The following is a 20,332-nucleotide window of genomic DNA, read 5'->3' as shown; positions in this document are numbered from 1 at the left end:
AAGACGAGAAAGAAAATTCTTCTAAGGAAGCGAAACACACCTGGTGTGTTCAAAACACATCGCACACCAAAAGTGAAATACACAGGCCATTCTTGAGCAGGCTTCTTTTCCATGACAAAGAATTTTTGCACTGGTCTGATCAGAGATCTACATTTTCCACTGATCGTTTACGATAACTTGTATGTGGTGCATTGTTTTCTCTCGCTCCACTGTCCAGGTATGAATTCATCCGAAAGCTTTCATAACACAAACAAAAAAAGTTTGCAGTATCGCCAAAAAAGCGAAGCACTGATAGAGATAGCAATGTATTAGACAACCACATGAAGTAAGGTTCGTAGTTTTATCGGCCTTAGAAATTGCAGTAAGCTTTCACTTACTAATTTAGCTAAGAAGCGTAGTGTCACGCACGCACAGGCAAACATGGACAGATCTCACTCGATGACTGCGAACACTCGCCGTCACAATGTTGGTGTGATGAAGAATGCTGGCATCAAGTAGCGATAGCTTCGGGCTGCCTCTCGCTTCAACGCATGTCCGACTCTTGAGATTATGTAACTTCCAACACTAGCCATGCGGGAAATGAGTACACGTGAAGCGGCCAGTCATCTTGGATCGTCCAGGCTACAGATCACCTACAATCCACCACCATCTGTCATCTTACCTCGAGGAATTAGTTGAGCTATTTTCAAAATGCCGTGTTTAAATCCCACTTTTTAGTGGGAGGCATTAACTTCATAATTAAGCCACCCAAACAGGCAAGTCTGTCGAAATGTTGCACTTCCGAGTGCTACGTCGATGATTCACGTACACACAGTAAAACTCGCAAAAAAATGAGCGGGACAGCTTCAACAAAGAGAAATTTTAATTTCGCATTTTTTTTCTAATATGTACACTGCTTAAGCTTTTCTATGTGCTCTGCTTAACAGCTCTTGTCTCTGAACCTTTAAAATTGTTTTCCGTTTTTTCTGCCGATGGAAATGGTTGCACCTGTGGCTTCAGGTGGGCTTCTCTGGATGACGGCTCCTTCGCCTGCTCAGATGACGTGTCCGATTCGAAATAATTGATGCCAAGTACTTTGCAGCCAGGTATGGCGTCCTCCAGCATCAAGCCAACCAGCTTGAGGTTTTTGATATGAGACAGGTGGCCCAGTGTTATGGTCTTCAACTTCCTGTGAGCAATGGCAGAATGCGCCAAGAGAGCCCCCAAGGTGACTCACAATGGTGATTCACATCGAGCCGTGTGACAGGCAAACACAAAAAGCCACTGTATGTGACTGTTTTCGAGTATACGCTGTTATGCAAAAAGACAACTTTGAAAACTGGAGAGGAACACACACTATACAGCAGACACAGTTTCTGTCCAGTTTTGAAGTTGTCCCTTTGCAACCCTACTTACTTGATGTGAAGCCCTGACTATATTAACATATCATGTAGGTATTACTTCACTGAATCAATAACACGAAGCAGGCATCTTAAATGGGTTTTCTGTACTGCTGGCATAAACAAGAGCATTTGTTTTCCTATTGGAACCTGTTGTTTCAAGGCACTCAATTATACAGACATGTTCTCACAATCCTCTCCATGGCCGAAAAATCGTTCAGCAACTTTTCTGCGAAAATCATCGTTACAGAAATTTTTCTGTAACGAAGAAAGTTACCCGACGCTTGTAAAACAGAACACTTTAAAGGAGCACTGATAAATATTTTCGGAGTTTTATAAACTCTACCACAAACTTCTTGCATGTAAAAGGGTGGCATTTAGCAAGTATATCAAGGTTGAGACACACTTCTAACATATTTCAATTCGATACTCGATACTGAAGCAGGTCTCGAAATGCCGGACAAGGTGTCGCCAACATTATTGTGAAATCATGACGAACAGCATTGTAACAGTGTTGCATGCGTTTCCTCTGGCTATGCTAGCATATGGCAGCTGCAGCGATCGCGGCATGTGTGCAAGTGTGTCGTTCGGTGTAGAATGAAGTCATGACACGTCCACCTACAGGTTACCAAAACTGGTTTGCTCAGAAAAGCATTACAACAAGTCATTTAGGCTTCTCTGGTGCTTTGCCAGTACTTTAAGACTTCAGAGGGCTTGGACTTTCAAAAAGAATGACAAGTAAAAAATTTCACATCGGATGCAGCTCAACAATGCGACGAATCTGCAGCTCAGCATTCTTCATGCAGTTTTAATAAAACCGACTTCTACGGAAAGTTCCCAGGACGTGGTGCCTTACCTCAGCCTGTAGAGAACAGCCAAGCCATGCTCAGTGATCTGGGGGCACCCAGATATGTCCAGATGTTCTAAGGTCTCCTTGAACTGGCTCAGTCTGTCCAGAAACCAGTCGTCAACGTTTGGATTTCCAGCCAGCCGGAGAGCCTTCAAACCCTCGAGACACACTGGGGACAAGGAAAAAAATAAAATGAATGCAATAGTTTTGAAACAAGTAGGAAGTATACAATGCATTTAATACTAATTGCAGGCTGTGATTCTGTGCTTTAGATGGGAAAGAAAAGCGAGTGGTGAAAAAAAAAAAAAAGAAAAAAAAGTTTTTCTCAGTAACATGCACATTTTTCAATGCTTACTAATATTTCTGACAATGGTACAATTCTTCTTCTGATGCTCAACGTTGGGGACACAGAACAATTAGTGATGACCAACATAGTAAATGCATGTAAAAGGGAAAACTGTCACCCAGTTGACAGCAGCAGGTAGCTGCAAAGGACACCCATTCAACTATATACTGGGTGTTACAGCAAACACTTTCAAAAATTTTTAAAGGTTGCCTGTGGCGGATAGCACAATTCTAGTTTATGAGCTGGCCTACTCAAAGAGGCGGACATTACTTGCACAAAAAATTCAAATGCATAATCGACAAATTAACAAAAAATTCCTAATTAAGTTTTTACCTAATTACCTTATTGCCCACACTGCAATTTACAAATTATAGCCGTGGAGTTTCGCAAGGCGCGGATCCACTTGGAACGAATTCTCAGGATGACACCAGTTTCGAGATGATAATTCCCGAACTTTCCGGAAAAACGTATTGGCATTCCAGTTACTTTCTTAACAACAAGACGTCGTTTTATGCATTGAAGCACAAAAGTAACTGGAACGTCTATGCATTTCTCCGCAAAGTTTGAGAATTATTATGTCGAAACTGCTGTCATCCTGAGAATTTGTTCCAAGTGGATCCGCCTTGCGAACTTTGCGGCTAGAATTTGTAAATGCAATGTGGGCTATTAGGTAATAAATTAAAAACTCAATTTAGTCAATTTTTGTTAATTTGTTGATTATGCATTTCAATTTTTTGTGCAAGTAATGTCTGCCTCTTCGAGTAGACCAGCTCATGAACTAGTACTCCGCTATCTGCCACAGCTATCTGCCACTTTAAAATTTTTTTAAAAGTGTTCGCTGAAACACACCGGTATATACATACACTTGCCCTCATGCACATACCAATCCACAAACAGAAAGGCATCGGTACCGAGTTCGATCCACGGAAGGATGAACATTTATTCAACTTTCTGAGAAACCCATCTGGGCTTCCTTCGTAGCTTTGTGCTAGAGTCGAGTGGACGACAGTTTTATTTTGAAAATTCCTCTACATTACAGCGGGCTTCTGTAGAACTGTAGAATTTACCACATATTGTGAAAGCACATTACACATTCAAGTAACTCTTATTCCTACTGAAACGTTCTGTGACCCGCTGAAACGCTCCAATAATTACATGTCTTTCATACGATTCTCATGAAAAGTACACTAAATCTACGTAGAATGCATATAGATTCCGTAGGAATATACAAAAAGCATATGAAAAATACGTTGAATTAATGGAATAGCATACGAAACGTTTCAGTAGAGATTTTAAAGAAGTGTTATTAATTTCTTATCAGCCGTCCTACCCAGTGGCTGATCATGGTGATAGGCGGGATGCAACTCGGTGGTCGGGAACAATGAAAATATAGAACTGTTCCAAAATAGGGCTCCTCATAAGCTACAAGCACGTTTTGTTCCAACATGATGGCATTTGAATCTGATAACTGTTGTTACGACAAGAGTTGAACCAAACAGGTTGTTGTAGGAAGTTAGCGCCGTGTGCCGTCTCACAGGGCCTTCTGTGTTGTGCCCGCACTACCACAAATTAGGATCCCAACTAGCCCACATAGCCACTCGTGTCGAATCTGTACTTCACTTTGTTTAGAAATGAGAAAACATTCAATATTTGGAGGTTGTCCTCGAATATTTTTCTTTGATTCAGAAACTTCTTCATTCGAACACCCCCCCGTTGCAAACACACAGCGGCGCACCAATATGATTTGATGCCAGCGAGTACAGCGGGGTGAAACGTGCTACGTCCTCTATGCGGTGACATCTCGACACTCACTAAGATTGTCCAAGCCCTCGTAATAGAGCTCGGCGTTTGCGGCATCGATGGCTTCGACGACCCAGCCCGGCTCGTACTTCACGGGAAGGCCCGTTTCATCATCCTTCTGCTTCTTGAACCACTCGTCGTTACCGTGGAACTTGACAAGTGCTCCTCGGAAGATGAGGAACGATGCAGCTGCTAGATCGGCGCCCAGGATACCGTGGCGCTCTGCAAAGAATCTGATTGGGCATCACAGAAATGTGTCAGGAACCCACAGGTTCCATTGCACCGGGGGCAGCGGTTGTCCCAAGCATTTAAGAGGAAGCTTTATCTTGGGGGGGCTCCTATCTAAATATGTGGGGAAAGGAGAAATAGCTTTTTCTTTCCAGCAACCACTGCACCAAATTTGATGTGGTTTGCTGCATTTAAAAGAAACATCATAAATCTAGCGACTGTTGGTAGCGAAATTTTTGATTTAGGCCATAAATTTTAAAAAATAGTGGAAAATCGCAAATTTTCAGAATACGGAACTATCAAGTTTACAACTTGGCAATGAGAAACAATATCACAACTCCGCAAATTGCACCTAACAGTACATCTAAAGCTGACAAAATTGACGTATTATACATGGCTCTTGAATGGACCACTAATATGCGAGTAGGACTTTAGCAAAACCCAGGTAAACAGTGTAACAAATTTATGCAAGATATAAATTGATACATCAAGTTTGTCCGCTTTGGATGCTCTAATGAATGCAGTTTACATAACTGTGATATCTTCTCTTGGTGCAGAGGTACGAGTTTGCAAACTTCGTGCTTCTATTTTTTTCCACCTAACCAATTTTTATTGTTTTAAAGATTCAGGCCTAAAATCAAAATGTCGCTTCCAACAGTCACTAGAATTTCACTTTCTCTCTCTAATGCAAAAAGTTTCATTGAAATCGGCCTATTGGTTATCTCAGAAAAGTTCTTCTGCGTTTTACATGTATTTGAATAGGCGGCATTAGAGTTGGACCCAAGCTAAAGCTTCCTCTTAATGTCACTGCCTCTGAAAATACACGCAGCATACACAGAGAACTGCACTATACAAGTACTTACTCCTTACTTAACTGCAGCAACTTAGCTCTCTTGAGTCTGCAGTTCAGAAGATGAGTTACAGCCATATCAGGGGCTTCAAGTGTTCTAATTTGTCTTCAATTAATTTTGTCCTTTGTCATTAACTTGGACACAAGCGAGGTGCTGTTATTGGCCACTCGGTGTGATGGGTGACAAGGAAAGTTTAGGATAAAAGCACGGAGCAAATTTGTATGTACCATTAATCTTGTGATTTCTGCAGCACTCGCGACAAGAACGGAGACAACAGAAAAGGAAGTGCAGAGGATGTAGTTGGGACTCGGCGCTTGTCCGGCGTGCTTTCTTATCCGTTATCCCCGTTTCTTTTCGTGAGCACTGCGGAAATCACGAGATGGATAAGAAAATAAGAATGGAAAATGAAATGAAAACATTATAAATAATGAGCCAACGTGCACATTTCGGTTAGTGCAGCGAAGGTGCAGAAGAATTCTTTTGTGGGCTAGTTGGCACATCGCTCTCGAGTGCGAGAATTGCAGCACAAATGAATGGGACACGAAAAAAACTACGCCTGTAATAACAATAGTGGTGGCTTCGAGGTAAGGAACTACGTCTACGTTGCTTTCGCGTTCTTTGCTTGTCCCGTCCGTTTGCATTGCAATTCTCATACTCAAGAACAGCAAGGATAGGCGACCTAGCGGTGTTCAGACCTCAACCTCACAGAGAGAGACGAAGTGCGCAAATGCTAGAAATTCTGTGAGTGAGGTCAACAATGTTTACCCCAACCTACGTGTGAATTTGTGGTTGAGTGAAGCCAATACTTGTTAAGGTTGAGTTTTGAGGTCAAGTTGTTTCATAGCTGCTTAGGTGCATATGTAATCCTTGCAAACCAATGAACTGGTGGTGTCTAGGTAGTAGACTTTCTTCTGATGCACACATTTTTGTACAATTGTCTACATTTTGGCATAGTTACTTAAGCCATAAGATGACTTGACATGGCACGTTGTGCAGCCGAAACCCTTACTCAAGAAAAAAATATTCACAATGCGTCACACATAATGCAGTTTCATGGCTTCGTGGTACCTGTGTCAGAGGCATAGGAATACGTTTACATAGGAACAGTGTACCCAACCTCAGACTCGCAAAATGAGGTTGTGCTAGGAGGCTCGACCTCATGCTCAAGAATGAGGTCGGGAGAGAACGAAGTCATCAAATCGCATTGGAGGTTGAGGCGATGTTGAGCTCTGTGAGGTTGTTTGCCCACCTTTGTAGCATGACTCTCTTTAAGCCACACATTGCAGTTTGCCCACTAAACTAGTAATGTAAATATCGGGACCACTTGCACTAGAAGCTTTACTGAAGTTATAGCCCAACAGCATTAAACGGTGAGAAAGTAACAGCACTCCTGGCTTTCCCCTGTCATTACAGGTGATACGCGCTTCAGTAGAACCCGTTTTTGGCCGAGTAGGTTAAACAACATCATGAGACGGACACACACACACATACACACGGACGCTTGTCGTATTTTTCTTGCGTGTGTCCATTTTTTTTTTTTTTCGAATTGGATCCCTTTAATTCCAAATGTTCAGGCCAGTGACCTTCCGAACTCCTGGGTTTGGGATCGAAAACAAAAAAGTAACGCTAATTCAGGACCACCGCATCTCGACGACAAGTTCAGCGTACGCACTTTTGGCCAGACAGACGCCGCATCTTTTCTCGATACAGCTTGCGCTCGAAGGCAGATTCCCGCGTGAAGTAGGCCGGCATCTTTTGCAAGGAGGCCGCGAAATCGATGCTCAATCCCTTGAAGAGCGAGCCCGCCTTCTCGAGCACGTTGGGCGCCGAGTCGATGGCCACGTAGTCGTCACTCGGGTTGCCGAGCGTCGGTTTCTTCTTACGCTCCCACTCAACGTCTCCGCCGCGGCTGCTGAGGCAGCGATTGCTTCGTAGCGACATGATCCCGCGGTTCGCTTCGACAGCGGAGGTCGCCAGCACGCTGGGAAGGCGTCGCAGCATTGTCGGACACGCGCCTGTGTCGACCAGGAAAGATGAGCTCCACCGAAATCTACACAGCTCCACACCGTAACGCAGCCGTAACGTGGCGGTCCAGTTTCTCGAAATAAACCGGTCGAATGGTGCGTCGACGACGCCAAACGACTAGCCGCGGGGCCGCTTTGACCAGAGTTTTACTCGTAATAACCACCAGTACCGGCGTGAACGAAACAGGGAACACTTTTTTGCGAGGAAGCGCGACTAGAAGGACATCCACCGGTAAATTAACCGTAGGAACAGTTTCATGTCACAACAACACACGACTCAAGTCGCGGTTCACACACGGCTCATAGCATGGTCGTAGAATAAAGACCAACTCAATGCAATTTTCCTGTGCACAGGAAAATTTACACGCCGAGGGCAGGCGTATGCGGACGTCGAAATAGCGGTGGGTGCCGGCGTAGCCGGCCCAGGCCGGTCGTCAAGCCGATGTTTGACTTTATCTTAAAAATAAAAATGCAAATTGTAAACGTTGCAAAATAACTTTATAATAGCGTAAACAATTGTGAGCGTTAATAAAAATTAAGAATGAAGAGAACACAAAGCATATTTATTAAACACGTGTAGCTAGCGGTTTTAGACTTTGAGTGCAAAGTTTTGAGCAAAATTATAAATTTTATTTTTCACTAATAAAGTGATATATATAATCAGCAAAATTGTTTACGAGATAAAATAGGGCCTATTGCTGACATAGCGTGTTTCTCGCGGGCGTCGACGCAACTGCTGCGAGATGCCAACTTCTGCGTCGTTGCGATAAGCTCGAAGAAATTGTTTAAATTCCATTCGACTACGCCTTCGTGTTTCGACGTAAAGCGCAGTGCTGTCATCGAAAAGAGTTGTAAAAGCGTCCAATCCCCAAGAGACACGAGTTGTAACACCAGCCGTCACCCCGGAGCGTCGAATGTTTTTCTTGTGTTTTGTTCATCTCTGGCCATCTAGCGTAGCGGAGTGAAAGCTGCCAGCAGACGTAAAAATCATGTAATTTTGGAGGTCCGCAAGCATCGCACAAACTGAACGGCAAAATGCGGGCGTTCCTATTAACTCTCGGTAGTGTAGTGCTAACTACTGCAGTTATCGGCAATGCTTATTACCAGAAGAAACAGTTCTATCCCTCTGTGGTCTATTTAACCAAGTCAAATCCCAGCATGGCGGTGAGTTCTGTTGATCTACGTAAGCCTTTGCTCGAATGTTTTCGCTTAGCTGTCTGTGACTTGGAAAAGTCAACAGGTTGGCACGCGAGGAAAAAAATAATAATTAAAAAAGTGTTGCTTCGATTTCGTGTGTTAGGTTACTTGTAGCGGCGTCTTGAGGACTTGACTAGCCTGCGTGTTAGCTTGTCCGCGGTTATTTTTGCCAGCTGTTCGTGCATGGTTAACGAGTTGTTTATGGAGACGTATTTGACGCGACAAGCGTTCTGACGGTACGCGGGCACACTTAGAATCACGCTCGAAATATTGCAGCTGTTTGGCTGCGCGGTATAATGTGTGGCGATGTTCCCTCGAGCATTTTGAGAAGCGAACCATCGAGCTGATCGTCGCGTTGCAGCCGTCAGTGTAGTTTTGGAAGAGACAAATAGGTCAGCTGTTGACCGGTGCAGCAACGTCCGCATAGGTGCTTCTTAGTTTTATTGGTCGAATGAAGAAAAAAAGCTCCTCCACGGGAAACCTGTTGCTGGCGAAGAGGAGGAGCACAGCCCCTGCGATGAAGTGTCGTCCGTGTCACAAAAAGAAAAGAAAAAAAAAAAAAAAAAAAAACCTTCAATATGATCGGTCAAACTTGGTTACGTGCACAAGTGAGCATTTTCGGTTTAGGTGTTTTAATGAACGGCCATCGTTTTTCTGCCCCAGTCGCTATGAAGAGGTGTGTCGCATAACGTGCAGACGTACGTCATCACAGCGTCTGATTGCCTTGAACGAAACTCTCGTGTGGCTTGAATAAAGCTCTCGGCCACACCACCTTGCCTTTGGATTGCCTTAACTGCACTGCGAAGTAATAGCGAGATTATGTATCATAAGCAGCGACATATCACCGAGTTGCCACTTATGACGTCAATTGCGGCACACGTTTTTTTTTCATTTTTTTTATTGGGGAGGAATTGGGTGGAAGGCATGCGACTGTCAGGACAGGGTAATTGCATTACCCTCCCATTGCAAAAAAAAAAAAAAAAAAAAAAAAAAAGTAATGCGTGACGGTCAGCCGGACTGTGAAGTCCTGCCTTCAGTAACTTTATTTAACCTAAAACAGGCGTTCACTTTCTGTGAGTGGGTGTTGCCGTACTGACGTGTGTATCATGTAATACAGCCAGGGAGCTTGCACATTATAATCCGGTCTATAATGCAGGAACTCGGTGCCATAATTATATGTTACCACTACAAGTGCAGACCACTTCTAATGAAGGCCTGCAAAGTGTGAAAACGTGGTCACCATTACTGGGTGTCATTACTTGGTCTGATGACCACAATATGTTCCTGAAAAGAACACGCAAGCACGCACACTTTTATCAGATCAAATTGCGGGGTTTAATGCTTCAAAGCAAGATGCCGTAGTGACAGATTCTTGACTAATTTTGACCACCTGGAGGTTCTTTTAACTAAGCACCTAAATCCAAGTACACGTCTTTTTGCATTCTGCCCCTGTTAGAATGCGGCAGCTAGGAATTGAACCCGTCACCTTGTGCTTGGCTGCAGAATGGCACACACCGTCATCCTCGTCTCCTTCGTGCACTGCGAGCTTTCGCAACCATGGTTGTCATGGGAAACTTGGAAAGTGAAGACCACGCAAAGTGCTGACCACGAATACTTGTACATTTAGGCAGGAATGGAAAACTTTTTTCCCACGACCTTGCCAGGCTGCAATTTCGGGACACGCCTTCCGAGACATCGCGGTCCTCGTTTCTGTAGAAGAACTCTGGTTTGAGTGAGTTGGTCAGACACGCTAGAACAAGGAATAAGGTGTGAAAAAATGTGGACTAAGAAATGCGCGGTAGCAGGCACTCGTATTCTCACCTTGTGCTCCTATGGCCCTGTGTTTTCACGCTATATGACTTGTTTTAGCTGGCTCCCGTGGCTATTGGCAAAGACATATAATCCAGCAGTGAAGGAAAACTGCAGAGTGGAAACTTAATTGGGAACAGTAATAAAACATTGGGTATAGTGTTTGACCCTTAAGTTCCCTGTAGGAACATTTTAAAGTGCCTCTAATGCCGTGGTATTGTATGTTTGTACTCAGTTTTGTGGGGCCACCAACAGCAGTATTGCTTCAAAGCACTGAAAAAGCATGTTTTGGTTTCTTGCGATTCTACTTTGTGCTGTTAGTGGCTTTTGAGACTGCTGCATTTCGTGCGATGTCCTCATTGTAAATAATTTCGCACTAAAAGTGGAAATGCTACAAATGAATTTAGAGGAGTATGTCCATGTTATTTATTTGATCCTCAGTATTCTCATTTGATGTAGTTTAACTTCACATTTTTGACATGTTTCACTCTGACATTTTTGGGGGTAACGAAAATCATGTCTGTCACATATTAACCAGACTAAAGGAATATCTGGACTTGCTTCAGTGGAAAATAGAAATTGAGACAAATTTTGCACGATTCATCCAGTTGGTTCAATTGAGTTGACAGCAGAGCTGTGGACTGTCTAAAATTGTGCACTGCATGCTTTCAAAACCATCTCCGATTATTCGGTCCCCTAGTGTCATAGTGGAGTTCTCTATTATATTTGATTTGCTGGTTGATTTCCTCAGAAATGTTTTTTACAAGGACAAGAATTTGATCATTGTATACAACATCTAATGATAATCACATCATTACTTTGATTTATTCTTGTACAGGGTCAATGCAAAAGTGGTTATTGCTAATGGTGGCCTAGGCAGAATTTTTTTTGGTGGAGGGGCTTCAATTACTTGACTGAGGACAAAGAGGGAGGGGAAGGGGGGCTGGGCAAGCTGCATACTAACGCAGAAATTTTGAGGGGGGAGTGTGCTCGGCGGGGCACCCCTGGCTATGTCATTGTTTCTAAGGCAGGTCATCATTCTATGCAATTTATTTTTACATGTAACTTCATTATGAATGAACCGCACTGTATACAGGGTGTTATTTCCATAGACTATACAGAATTTAAAAAGAATCACCTGTGGCAGGTGGCATAATTGTAGTCCTTGAGCTGGATTACTCGAAGCAGCAGACATTGTACTCGCACGAGAAATTGAAAAGCATAATTGACCAAACAAAATTTCTCTCATCTATTTAATTAATTGCTTTATGGTATGTATTGCAATTCACAAATTGTAGCAGGTTAGCTTGTAAGGCATATCCAATTGGAAGGAATTCTGAGGATCACACGGGTTTCTAGATATGTGCTGTGAAACTTGCAGTAAAAATGCACTATTGTTCCACTTACTATTTTAACCAAACAATATTTTGTGCATTGAAGCACAAAAGTAACTGGAATGCCAATGTCTTTCGTCACACGCTTTGGGAATGAATATCTTGAACTCGAGGTCATCCCAAAAATTTGTTCCAAGTGAATATGCTTTGCGAGGCCACTGGCTGGAAATAGTAAATTGCAGTATGTGCCGTAAAGTAATTAAGCTAATTATCAAAATTTAAAAATTAGTTGATTGTGAATTTTGATTTCTCGTGCAAGTAATGTCCACCTCTTTGAGTAATCCAGCTCAAAAGTAGGGATAGCTTGGATGGCACGTATACTTGGACGCGATTGTTGGCTGTAAATTTAGGTGCGATTAATTTTTGCTTTTAGTTCTTGTGAAAGGCGAAATCTTCAATTTCGTGTTGGATAATGTGTTTGGGAAACCCTTTTGAAGTAAGGACTGTGTCAGCATGTAGGCTGTTACTTTTTCCTAATACTTATTCCTGTTTGCGTCCCTTGCAGATCATTTACCTCCAAGCATTTGTGTTCGTGATTCTCATGGGAAAGTTAATGCGAAAAGTTTTCTTTGGACAGCTGCGAGCAGCTGAAATGGAGGCAAGTGTGGAATCCCTCCAGCTATCGCTATTGCGAGCTAGAGCTGCGTGGTGATGTTGTTACTTGAGCGAGTTCCACATTTTGCCTTCCAGCACCTCATTGAGAGGTCGTGGTATGCCGTCACCGAGACGTGCTTGGCCTTCACCGTGTTCAGAGATGACTTCAGCCCCAAATTCGTGGCACTATTTACACTCCTGCTCTTCCTTAAGTGTTTCCACTGGCTGGCTGAGGACAGAGTCGATTACGTAAGCTATCGTCCACCTCTCAATTAACTCGTTAATCTCGTTGTAAAGCACTGTCATGAAGAGATAAACCCCCTAAAAAAGGTTGTCCTGTGTCTGAGCCCGAGTGATGTACTCTGCTTCCAGATGGAGCGAAGTCCTGTCATATCCTATCTCTTCCATGTAAGGGTCATTGGTAAGTATGAGATAAAATATCTCTGCGTTATAGCTGCTGGTGCTTAGTCGAGTCACGTAAAATTTGATTAAGTCTTGGCTAGGGCAGTGTGGCCTTCTGCAGTGGTAAAGATAGGCCCAACACTCATCTGTGCAACTCTTCTTGTCCTCCCCCTGTTCTGTGACAGCATTGCTCTTGCTTCTGGGGTTCCTGGACTATGCATTTGTCGCCCATGCGTACCATACTACTCTCACCAAAGGGGCGTCTGTGCAGGTCGTCTTTGGCTTTGAGGTAAGTACTGGTTCTGTATGCGGTGGTAGAATCGTTTATAGCTGTTTGCTGTGGCTATGGAGTCATTTGCTGTTTTGTGCAGCTGCATATCTTGGAATGTGCTTCATAGCTGTTTGTTAGAAGTTCGGCTCATTTCAGGAATTCAAGTAATATGTGAGGAATGTTATTAGCATTATTGTTTGCTAATGGCCAATCAAGGTGGTCTGTTCGTAATGCTCTGTAGTTCTGAGCTTTCATTTAGAGTGGAATGACAGTTGCTTTCACTTGTTCTAGTTCTTGTTTTAAAGTGACAACTAGTGCCGGTGCTTCATGCTCTTGATGTGTCCATCAATATGCCATACCAAAAAGATCATCATGCCTTCTTGACAACAACAAAATCAATGTTGCCAAAAAGAAAGTGCTATTTAGGTTCAGGTGCGACCCCACTGAGGGTCATCATTGTGGTGATCATCCTAGTCCCGATAGCTACCACTGTGTTAAGTACACTTAAGGATTGCCGTTAATGTCCTTCGAATAGTTTTATTATCCTAGCTGACTAGTCGAGCCAAAGTGTAATAAGCAACAGAGAGTAGCAGTGAAGGTAATGTTACCGAGAAGTTGCATCACTTCGGACTCGGATTGCATCAGCGATTGCATGGTGCTGCCCTGTTCCCTTTTGCTTTACTTGCAAAACAATCCTTGAACCTTCAAGTGCTAGCTTAGGCCACGTGAGAATTTCGAAGTTGTTAAGGTCATCTGGACCGAGTCCCGACCTTGGTCATTGCTCTTCTGAACTATCAGCTCTGACTTGAAAACTTACCGCCCTCATGATTGTCCAGCCTACTTAGATCTTCCTGTTTTATAACTTCTCATTGATCGTTGCTTCTTCTTGTCTTAGCTGTGGAATTTTTATGGCAGTGTCTGCGTGCCTGCTACAGGCTCAATGTCTGAAAAAGTGTAAATCTCAGAATGCAAGTATTTTCTGCCGTAAGTGTTTCACTTTCTAATATTCTTTGTAGAGGTGACCTGATGGCTTGTGTGTCATTTTGTTTCAGTACGCCATCCTCCTGAGCATAGTGGCCAACATCTACGTCAAGTACTTCCTGCATACGATGGACCTGCACAGTGAAAACCCTGGGAAAACAAAGCTGTTTACCTGCTGTACACAGAGCTCATCATCAGTAAGTCACATCCACCTGTGTTAAAGGTTTTGGGCGAAACAAATGAATTGTACGAGGAAAGTACCGTGTGGCATGTACTCGGGAAGTACAGTGCATGCCCTGTGTACTTTCCTCATCCTTTATCCATCTGTTAGCGCTGCACAAACTGCAACATGAAAAAACTTGTGCCCTATCAGATGCTCTGGCAGACTTCAGCATTTTGTTTAACGTGCACATCAGAGAGTTAATGAATCACTTGTACAAATGATACAAGTCATAGGTTATACTGCTCTACAGTGCACAGAGTATCTTGTTTCAAATAGAACCAGTTTGTATATCATATGCAAGAAATGGTTATGGGAAGTGAAAACAAGGCATTGCGCTGCTGAGCACGAGGTCGCGGCATCGAATCCCGGCTGCGGCGGCCGCATTTCGATGGAGGCGAAATGCAAAAACGCCCGTGTGCTTGCGTTGTAATGCACGTTAAAGAACCCCAGGTGGTCAAAATTAATCCGGAGCCCTCCACTACGGCGTGCCTCATAATCGGAACTGGTTTTGGCACGTAAAACCTCAGAAAGAAGAAGAAAGAAGGGAAGTGAAAACAGATGGCCAAGATTAGCTCTTTCCTTATTGAGGATAAGTGTGAGCCCATCTGATGTCCAATTGTAACTTAATTGTTATTTTTAAAGTCCAAATTACTTTCAGCCAAGCCTTCATTGACGTGTGCAGTTTTCAGATGGAACAGGGAATTGTAGGCGGTAAACATTTCATTGGTGGTTGAACCAACCACTGATAGCAGTGCTGGATGGGACAATCGAAGTTTTGTAGTGAAGTTAAGTGGCAGTTTTTATAATGAAGCCTTTGAATCGCAAGGCTCACAGCTACAACATAATTCCTAGTCGTAACGTTATGTGTTGTATATTTAAGCGAAGACTGATAACGCATTGGCAAGAACTTGAAAAACAGAGCATGTCTTTCATGTTCTTTCTTGTTTCCTGTAGGTTTCATCAAGGTGGCCCTATACTTGACCTTCATGGCAATCATGATCAAGATCCACACATTCCCGCTCTTTGCGATCCGTCCCATGTACCTGAGCATGAGGTAAGAAGTTTGTGTGACATCGTCGGTAAAACTTCTTAGCACTTAGCTGTATTCTCGCTGGAACCACCATGACACGTGTCTTGCTGATTTGAACGGGAGGAGTGATTATTGCACCAGTTTTATACACAATATTAATTGTAATTGAATTCTTGGGGTCTGACAGCAATGTACCATAGCGCTCAGAATGAGCTATAACACGAAAGCCTATGGCAAAAAGCTCGTGCGTTTACCTATATACTGAGCGCGATAGTGCATACATTATTAGATTTCTACATTTCATTGTGAGTGTATAAATTTGTAAGGAATACAACATTTAAATTGCATGCAGATGATTGTGTTCCAGTAAATGGGTACGGAACTCATTACTGTTTTTAATGTTTGCTCATTAGTTGCCATAATAAGTTGACTATAGTTAGAGGGACACTAAAGGCAAATACTAAGTCGACGGGGACTGTTTAAATACCATGCCAGAAATCTCTCAAAACTTGTTTTGTGCAAAAAAAAAAAAAGAAAAACTTAGTTTACGAGAAAATTGCATCTGAAGGACCTGAATAACTTTATGGCAATTCAAATCTCCCACTGCGCCAACCGGGGAGTGGTGACATTGCATATGCCATCACCGCCCTTTGCTGCCGTTGGTAAGTAAAACGGCGCCTGACAGATGGCGCTACGATGCGCCGCTGCAGCTGTTTTTGGTCAAGTGGCGTGGACCGTTCGGGCATCCCGCGACATCACATGGAAGTGGAATTTTCTGCTACATGCAGTTTGTGCGAGTTCTGCGAGCCAGTAAAACAAGCGCAGCACTACGCGATAACGGAACTATTGAAACGCGAAAACGCGGGCGGCGGATGGTTGAGCGAAAACAAAACCGTTTGACCGGCTGCGTCGTTGTCAATGGTGTAATGTCAGTGAGTTATTTTTTTCTAAAAATTAATAGAACTGGTCAAGTAGCATTTTTTTCATCTTGTAGTACAATACAATGATGTTTTAAAACAAGTGGTTTAATACTGGTGACTGAATTTAAATGAGGGGTGCCTTCGTCATGGGGCCAGTACAGTGGAATCTCGATGATACGATCACGGCTAATACGAATTTCCGGAGGATACTAATTTTCCTGTGGTCCCGGCCGAGACCCATTATTTTGCAACGTGCTAGAGAGCGGTTGTTACGAATAGATTTTCGACCCGCGTCGGTTGATACGAATAACCGCCGCCCCACCGACGGTCGCGAAAGAACAGTGCGCAATTGCGCGCTTTCTCCCTTTCTCTTTTGGTGCGGAGGCGCGGACGCGGCACCGGACAGCGCGGAGGCTGCGACTGGGCGCGAAGAGTTTGAAGCGGTGGCGCTTTTGTGCTTTTGCTTTCGTGCTTTTCCCCACGCAGGCGTGGGGAAGCGCGGCCGCCGCAGCGAGCGACGCTTCGTGCGGTCTATCGCTTCAACGGAAACTGAGCGGCGTAAGGCACAGCGCATACAAAGGTCAGAGTCGTGTGGAGATCGCTTTCAAGATACGGTGCGCGCGACAACACCGACAGCCGGCACAGGCGCAAAGTACAAGAATGCATTTGTTGGCAGAGTATAAGCCGCCCCCCCCCCCCCCCCCCTTCCCTCCCGCGCTGCCTTCCCGCTTTGCTCTTTTTGCATGGGAGATTGCATCGCCAGTTACCCTTGCGTCCAGTTGCAAGATAGGCAGCACAGCGTCGCCTACCCACCCTCCCTCCCTCCCTCCCTCCTTCCTTCCCGTACCCCCACGGCCTTTCGCACAATGTCGCATTCGCTCTCCGTGAAGGCGCGCGTCCCCCGCGCGCTTTCACTCGCACATACGGCGCACGGCGAAGATTTTATCGCCCTTGGACTCGTGCTCCACGTCTCATGCTCATCCTCCGCATCGCCCTCGTTTATCTCCTCTCCCATCGGTGGGCGCACCTCGTTGAGAAGCGTGCTCGCTATCGCTCTTGTCGGCGACATTTTGCCGCGGAAACCGCATCTCGCGCGGCTGCACTAGTAAGCGGTATGCGTATACATGGAGTTCTATGGGAGGGTGAACGAGAGTCGGAAAAGGCCGCGTTGTAGCCAGTTCTGCACTATAAACGGTTACGTTTTAAGTGGTCTATACTGTAAATGCTTTGTACGTGCGTGTGCCTGAGCGAGTTCACCTCTGATTTTTTAATTTAGCTAGTTTTAATTGTGTTTCGATGATACGAATTTCGGCTAATACAAATATTTTTCGTTACCCCGTGAGATTCGTATCATTGAGATTCCACTGTACTTGAATGTCCCAGGGGAGTCTCTAATCGTGTCCTGCATTTATCTCAATTTATTGATTACTAAGTTTCTGTTCGTGATAATATTGACGCTTTAGAGATACTGGCGCACTAATCCATCACTGTAGCTTGACTTAGTATTTGCATTTAGTGTCGTCCCTTTAAGAGCAGTGCATACTTTCTAGAGAAAACTTCTTGGCTCTTAACATAATTGCTTCTGTGTGAACTTGCTTAATAATGAGATTGCTCTTATGGAAGATGTCAGTATAAAACTGCTTTCTTTTTACCTATTTGCTAGAAACCTGTAAGGAATTGAAGCACTAGATTTGCATTCCTAAGCAGTTGTATGTGTCTCCAGGGCTTTCAAGAAGGCCTTCAACGATGTCATTATGTCAAGACGAGCGATCCGGAACATGAACACTCTGTAAGTAGTCTCGCATGTCTACACTGCCCATCAACCATTCCCCACTTCTTACTGTGGATGCATGCTTTTACCATAACCATATATTTATTTTTTGCTGACTGCTTCTTAAACGAATTACACCTTTTTTTTTATGCAGAGTAATTTGAGGAACGCTGCAAACATGGTGTTCCTTCCGCAGATGTTCTCCAGAGTGGTAATCCTTGCATAATGCAGATCATTCCAAGTTCCAAGCTCATGTGGGGCTTTTCCCCAGTAGCCATATCCTCCTAACAGTCTCAGACAAATGATAAGTCGAGCTAGGAGATGCTCAACACCAGGAAATCTTTCAGAATTAGTATATTGCTTGTTAGTTGGGTGCAACATACGGATGCACTTATAACTTGTTGTACAGACTTCTCTATCATTACAGTGTTCGTGCCACGAAAATGACATCTTGCAGCATTCACAGACAGCTTTAGAATAGCGTACAGGAACTTACGTCTGTTCAACGCAAGCACTCTGCAGACTGTTGCAGTGTGAGGGACTCGGAAGACGTTTGAATAGACATAACGAAAATGTAGGCAGGCACTGCACCATTTGGTTCCAGATCAAACTTGTCCAAGACCTCACAATCCATGAACAGCAATGTGTCATCTTTGTGCTGATGCACCTCGTCAGGCCTACAGACACTGGTATCACTGAATGATCTCAGCCGTTTGATTGGCTTGCTGTTAATTTTTTGCAATTAAGGTGAGTTGAGAAGCTGAAGCTTAATTTCCCATTTATTGGCGACCAACGATAGCGAGAGTGCAGCCGTCACGACAATTCACTCTGAAGCTGCAGTCACGGGTGCCGCCATGTTTGACATCGTATCTCACCTTACTCTATGCTTATCTAGCTGAATAACACACATTACCATGTCTATAAAGCCATAGGCCATTGTCTTTGCTGGAATACTGGAAAGCTGCCGAATGTTTTCTAAGTTGACAGTGCCTGTGGATTTCCATTTGCAAATAAAATCTTTGACAGAATGTGTCTCGTAGCCTGTTTAACCAAGCTCCTCATCACACGCAGTTGTCATCATTGTTATAAAAAGCACAAAAGGACAAAGACAACAGAAGAACGTACGACGAGTGTCTCTTTGCTTTGCGCTTTTCCTAGCTACGAACTCGCACTAACTAGTGCTCACCTAGTTTGCCATTTTGTCTTGGTCTCATCATCTCCTTTGTGGTATATGCAGCTATCCAGACGCGACGCCCGAGGAGCTGGCCTCGGCCGACAATGTGTGCATCATCTGCCGCGAGGAGATGGTGGGCGGCGGCAACAAGCGCCTGCCCTGCAGTCACATCTTCCACACGGCGTGCTTGCGCTCCTGGTTCCAGCGCCAGCAGACGTGCCCGACGTGCCGCATGGACGTTCTCAGGCAGCCTGCCGCCACCGCCGCGGCAGCTGCCGCCAACAATGGGGTAGCGCCGCCCCCGGCCGCCGGCCAGGCTGCACCCCAGGCCCCGCCCAACATGCCCGGTCAGGCCTTTCCACAGTGTGAGTTGTGGTGTCCTCTGTTTTGTGTGTGATTGTCCAAGAATACCGCCCTGGGTGCTGTCCTCTTCTTTGAGTCAGAATCTCTCGCAGAGATCGCCACACTCCAGATAGCACAAACCTAGTTGTGTGAGGAGGTGAGGAAGTGAGTTTTTCTGTTGGCATAGGTGGTGTACCGTCAACCACAAAAGCTTACGGGATGCAGAATCTGCCAAGAAGCTGAATTCTCGCGAAGCGTGGTCACCCAGCTTCAAATTAAATGTTCCAGCATGTAGTAGCCTTCGCCACCTACTCAGTGATTCGTTAAATTAGAAGTATTATGTCTTAATGGGGCAGTAATTCACATTTGCGGCGGAAACCGCATCCCGTAGACTTTTGCTGTTGACTGTATATGTTGCACTTCCAGCATAACAGAAGCCAATCTCAAAGGCCATGTGATGGTGTACTGCAGGTGTTAGAAGCAGTTGCGGGCATTCGGAAGCCAAGGCTGCTGCATTTTAGTACCGTATTTTCTGGTGTATAAGTCGAGTTTTTTTTTTCTGAATTTTTGGTTGGTGCGTCTTATAGAACGGTGCGACTTATCTCCGTTTTTTTTTCCCGGAAAAACTGCCGTAAAAATCGGATTCAATGGTATGGCCACGTACGCGAGGTATACTGGTTGACTTAATTGCTGCGCGTGTTCTGTGCGCACTATCGAGGTGCTGCGTTCTTCTCGTGATTGAGGTC

General features: G+C 44.3%; 2 protein-coding genes across 2 annotated transcripts in view; one reads left to right on the top strand and one right to left on the bottom strand.

Moving 5' to 3' along the window:
• Positions 1-844: 844 nt before the first annotated feature.
• LOC119457767 (distal membrane-arm assembly complex protein 2) lies at positions 845-7,886 on the bottom strand. The gene is made up of 4 exons (XM_037719462.2): positions 7,127-7,886; positions 4,388-4,608; positions 2,236-2,398; positions 845-1,168 (listed from the first exon to the last, which is right to left on the bottom strand). The coding sequence occupies exons 1-4, from the start codon at positions 7,453-7,455 to the stop codon at positions 907-909; spliced, it is 975 nt and encodes a 324-aa protein (XP_037575390.1). The 5' UTR covers positions 7,456-7,886; the 3' UTR covers positions 845-906.
• A 310-nt stretch (positions 7,887-8,196) lies between these two features.
• LOC119457765 (E3 ubiquitin-protein ligase synoviolin B-like) overlaps positions 8,197-20,332 on the top strand; it is a 30,281-nt gene continuing 18,145 nt past the window's right edge. Inside the window, 10 exon segments of the mRNA XM_037719460.2 lie at positions 8,197-8,642; positions 12,384-12,476; positions 12,569-12,721; positions 12,845-12,893; positions 13,060-13,163; positions 14,198-14,273; positions 14,276-14,323; positions 15,304-15,403; positions 18,023-18,088; positions 19,308-19,609. Of these exon segments, the coding sequence (XP_037575388.2) occupies positions 8,514-8,642; positions 12,384-12,476; positions 12,569-12,721; positions 12,845-12,893; positions 13,060-13,163; positions 14,198-14,273; positions 14,276-14,323; positions 15,304-15,403; positions 18,023-18,088; positions 19,308-19,609 (1,120 nt within the window). The 5' untranslated portion in view covers positions 8,197-8,513.

The sequence above is a fragment of the Dermacentor silvarum genome, chromosome 7, assembly GCF_013339745.2.
Source record: "Dermacentor silvarum isolate Dsil-2018 chromosome 7, BIME_Dsil_1.4, whole genome shotgun sequence".
NCBI lineage: Eukaryota > Metazoa > Arthropoda > Arachnida > Ixodida > Ixodidae > Dermacentor > Dermacentor silvarum.
The sequence above is the reverse complement of the archived record's forward strand: the minus strand, read 5'-3'. Positions and strand labels throughout refer to the sequence as shown.